This window comes from Monopterus albus, unplaced genomic scaffold (genome assembly GCF_001952655.1).
Source record: "Monopterus albus unplaced genomic scaffold, M_albus_1.0 scaffold299.1, whole genome shotgun sequence".
Classification (NCBI taxonomy): domain Eukaryota; kingdom Metazoa; phylum Chordata; class Actinopteri; order Synbranchiformes; family Synbranchidae; genus Monopterus; species Monopterus albus.
This window is the reverse complement of record NW_018128179.1, coordinates 220,325-224,476: the sequence shown is the minus strand read 5'-3', so window position 1 is coordinate 224,476 and position 4,152 is coordinate 220,325. Positions and strand designations below refer to the sequence as shown.

The 4,152-nt window shown below is 40.6% G+C and overlaps 1 protein-coding gene across 1 annotated transcript in view; it reads right to left on the bottom strand.

Moving 5' to 3' along the window:
• Positions 1-331: 331 nt before the first annotated feature.
• Positions 332-4,152, bottom strand: part of vps8 (VPS8 subunit of CORVET complex) — a 135,468-nt gene continuing 131,647 nt past the window's right edge. Inside the window, exons 45-46 of the mRNA XM_020623435.1 lie at positions 4,099-4,149; positions 332-1,875 (exon numbers count right to left, since the gene is read on the bottom strand). Of these exons, the coding sequence (XP_020479091.1) occupies positions 1,750-1,875; positions 4,099-4,149 (177 nt within the window). The 3' untranslated portion in view covers positions 332-1,749. The remainder of the gene's footprint in view (positions 1,876-4,098; positions 4,150-4,152) is intronic.

The following is a 4,152-nucleotide window of genomic DNA, read 5'->3' as shown; positions in this document are numbered from 1 at the left end:
GGTATGAACAGTCCATGCTGGGGGTGGGTGGGGTCCTTGAGGATGGAGGCAGCTTTCCTGTGGTGGTAAATGTTCTGCAGAGAGGGCAGTGGAGTCCTGGTGATCTCAGCCTCCTCAGGAAGTTCAGCCGCCGTTGGGCCAAGTGTGTCGAAGTGAGGTCCTCACTGATGTGGACGCCCAGGTATTTGAAGCTGCTCACCCTCTCCACTTCGAGCCCCTGGATGAACAGTGGTCGATGAGTTCTCCTCTCCTTCCTCATGTCCACTATCATCTCCTTCGTCTTGTCTGTGTTGAAGGTGAGATTATTGTCCTTGCACCATGACACCAAGATCACGGAAGAATCATGGATATATTAAAGAAAAAACAGAGGAAAACATGTCTGAGTTCTCTTAATTACGGTAACAGGTGCAATAATTATATTCTTCTGGCATCATGATGACATTATTTCATTATTATTATTTCAAATAGCAGAAAAAAACGCGGTACATTTCATGTAACGTTTTACAGCCTCTGAGGTTTCCTGAAGCTTATAGACAGAAATAAATGTCATATCCTTCGATCTGCCAGCTTGATTGATGTGCACTCTGAACTAAAATTAGGGGCGGCTGTGGCTCAGGAGATAGAGCAGGTCATCTCTTAACTGGAAATTTAGCAGTTCCATTCCCGGCTTGTCCAGTTCATGTGTTGAAGTGTCCTTGAGCAAGACATTGATGTCACTGGTGAGTGAATTTGGGAGTGTAAATAGGGTGAAAGCACTTTGAGTGTGATGCAATGCATAGAAAAGTGCTATACAAGTATAAGACCATTTAAAATTAGAGCACAGATATAGTGAACATAGGGCACAGAAGTTTACCACCAAACAGTAAATGTTGATGTTACCAAATAGTGTTAAAAAGCAAATAACATTAAATTCTATGGCATATTCTGCCAACTTATATGAACCTCTGAGATTTTATAAGGAGCACTCCTGCATGAACAGCTTTATTAAGCACTATTCTCCTTAATACATCCATACACACACATCTACGTGAGTGACTGTAGAACGATCACTTACAGAGATTGCTCCTGAGATCTGATGAGGTCACAATGGCCACTGTGGCTGTGGAACTCCAACAGATATACAGGGCATCACAGCCAGATGCCAGGGCAATGACGGCCATTGTGAAATTTATACCCTGTTGTTCAGTCTCTAATGTGAGATTCATTTGGTTAGAAGTTGTTTTCTCCTAACTACTTATTTGAAAAAAGAACCCCAACAGGACTAATCATTAATAACATTATCTTCTGTTCTGCTTTGAATGATGATTCTTCCACAAAAAGCAACTCTTGAGATTTTGAGTTCAGTCAGCAAAGGCAATTTATCATATTTGTGATGAAAGAAGTTATGAGTGTTTCATATAAGACTGGCAAAATGAGAGGTGAAATCAGTGTACATCTTTTCATGCTTGTAAAACAACATCCATGTCATTTCCCAACGTTCTTTGCAGTTACATTAGCATCTACCCAAAGCAAGATGGTTGACCTAGCTGTAGTACATATACAGAGGATAAAACTAAAGATACATTCCTTAGAACAATCTTAGTGACTCTAAATTATCAAACCATTTGAAACCAACAACCCATACAGATGCAGAATAGTTAGGGAACTGCAGGTACTCAGCAGAAAACACAATCTCTTGTTTTTAACCAGTCATCCCTGACTCAGGTTTGAACAAATGAAGGAAAAGTTAATCCTCAATCGGTCATGGTGCTATTCTTCCAACAGAGGTGGAGGAGTGAGCTGAAGTTGGAAATTCTCTGTTCCTGCTTGAGTGGGAACTACAGTTCTCGCTGTCTCATGGCTGTGGCCGTGGGAGAGCTCTGAGAGGATGGACAACTGGAAGAGGCAAAAAACAGAACAGGTAGAAAAGCTGTAACATCTTTGTCTTCCTCTTAAATGGAGATACACACACCTGCCTACATAGAAATAATTGCAATAAGTATCGATGCAACTCCTGTCTCCTGTATTGTGTCCTCTCTCTCCCTGTACCTTTCTGCAGGTGGCCCTGGTTCTGAAGCTCTAAGTCTCTGATGAGCAGTCCCCAGCCACATCAACCTGCCCAGCGTTTGTTTGTTGTTGTGTTTGATTGTGTCTTGTTGCTTTTCTTTCTTTTCTATCTCCTATATCCACTCACCCCAACCGGTCGAGGCAGAAGGCCGCCCACCAAGAACCGGTGTCTGTCGGAGGTTTCTTCCGCTAAAGCAGGGGTGTCAAACTCAATCGCACAGGGGGCCAAAACTCCAAGCACACTTTAGGTCGCGGGCCGAACAGGATAAAAATGCATTGAACAGACAAAAACTAAACGTTTTTTGAACATAAATATGAATCGAAATAGACAGGATACAATAAAGAAAGTCACTTTTGGGAAATGTTGCGCTGCACTATGGGATTTGTAGTTTGTGTGTTATTGGCGCTTCATATTGCCAGGCCATTAAAAAAAGATATATAAAATGATCTCGTGGGTCGGATGTGGCCCGTGGGCCTCGAGTTTGACACATGTGCGCTAAAGGGAGTTTTTCCTCCCGCTGTCGCCAAGTGCTGCCAGGGGGATTTGTTGGGCTTTTCCTCTATAATACTGTGAGGTCTAGACCTGTACTATCTAAAGTGCCTTGAGATGATTGTTATTGTGAATTTGGGCTATACAAATAAAAGACCCGACTTGACTTATCAAGGTTATTGTGCACAGTCAGGGGGCTTTGACAGTAAAGGCCTGGTCACCTCTAGTCACAAGTTAAGTGTGTGGAACTACAAAATAGGCCCTGCCAGAGGATAGCAAGCAGTGATCAGGCTCATAGAGAGTCAGTATATCACAGATATAAGCACAAGCCTGACCATTCAAAGCCTTAAAAATATGCAGTAAGATCTCTAAACCTTTGGGGTGGCATGGTGGAAGTGATAGAGAATTGTGTCTGTTTTTTGTTTTTTTTGTTTATTTTTGCAGTTTGGCCTCATGATAACATTGATGTCTTACTGTTACTGAGAATAAATCGAAACAGTGATGAAGAGGTTTGTTGTTAGTAGCTCACTGTCACTGTGGTGTTGAGGAATTTGTTTTTGTGCCATTCATGAATCAGATCATTTTGAAGTAGAAACATGAATGAAACATAGTGGTTAAGATACAATTAGTCGTCCCAAAAGAAGTACAGTAGGGACTGATGTAGGAATATCATCCTTGACCCTGCTGCTAAAAACAAGCACGTAATTTCCAACTTGGGAAGCCAGAAGATCCCATAAACACATACTCTGCAAGAAAATGTTGGCCTTTAGTGCTGTTGGCACAGTTGGAGAAAAGAGAAGCAGTGCCACAACTTCCATAAGCTGACAAATACTTTAAAAGTCTTTAGTTTTTCTAGAAGCAGAGTTGCTTCAGTTGAAAAACTCACAAACTGCTGGAGATGCCCCAGTGACCAACCACACAAAAGCTTCTCAAGCAACTCAAGACATTAAGCGAAACAAAAGTATGATACTCCTATTTTCTAATCTTGTCTTTTCTGTTTTTCTAGCCAACATTCCATAAACAAAACATTTTAAAAGGGCCAAAATCTTTGATAGATTGATCTGAATAAATGAATGCAAAGTACAGTTTTAGAAACTGAATTCAATTTTACGATTTTCAATTGTTAATTTTATATATAGAAAATCAAAGTGTTATACAGACCCTGTACCTGTAATCATAAGCTACCCTACACAGAGTGGGGACAAAATACATTATGAATAAAATATACTTTGTGTTGCAAATAAAAAAAGATACGTTTATTGCACCTGATCATTTTGACAGACAAAGTTAGCTTTGGACCTCCACAGTGGCACAGGATATAATAGGATATATTAGCAAAAGTTACATTCTGACACCCCAAAACATTAACTACTTTATGTCCAAAACATCTTGACTCAGCTCACATCTTATGAAAGATATAACAGTACAAATGTACTCTACAGTACTGTCCATTGTCAAGATTTTACACTACACAACAATAAGAACAATCAGTTCAGCTCTTCTAAGTGTTATTTGGGCTCATTTTAAAATTCATATTTATGAGACAGACACATTGCCCATACCCTGGAGGGTCCTCGGTATAAACAGCGTAGCTGATCCCAGGACTGTTCCTGCTG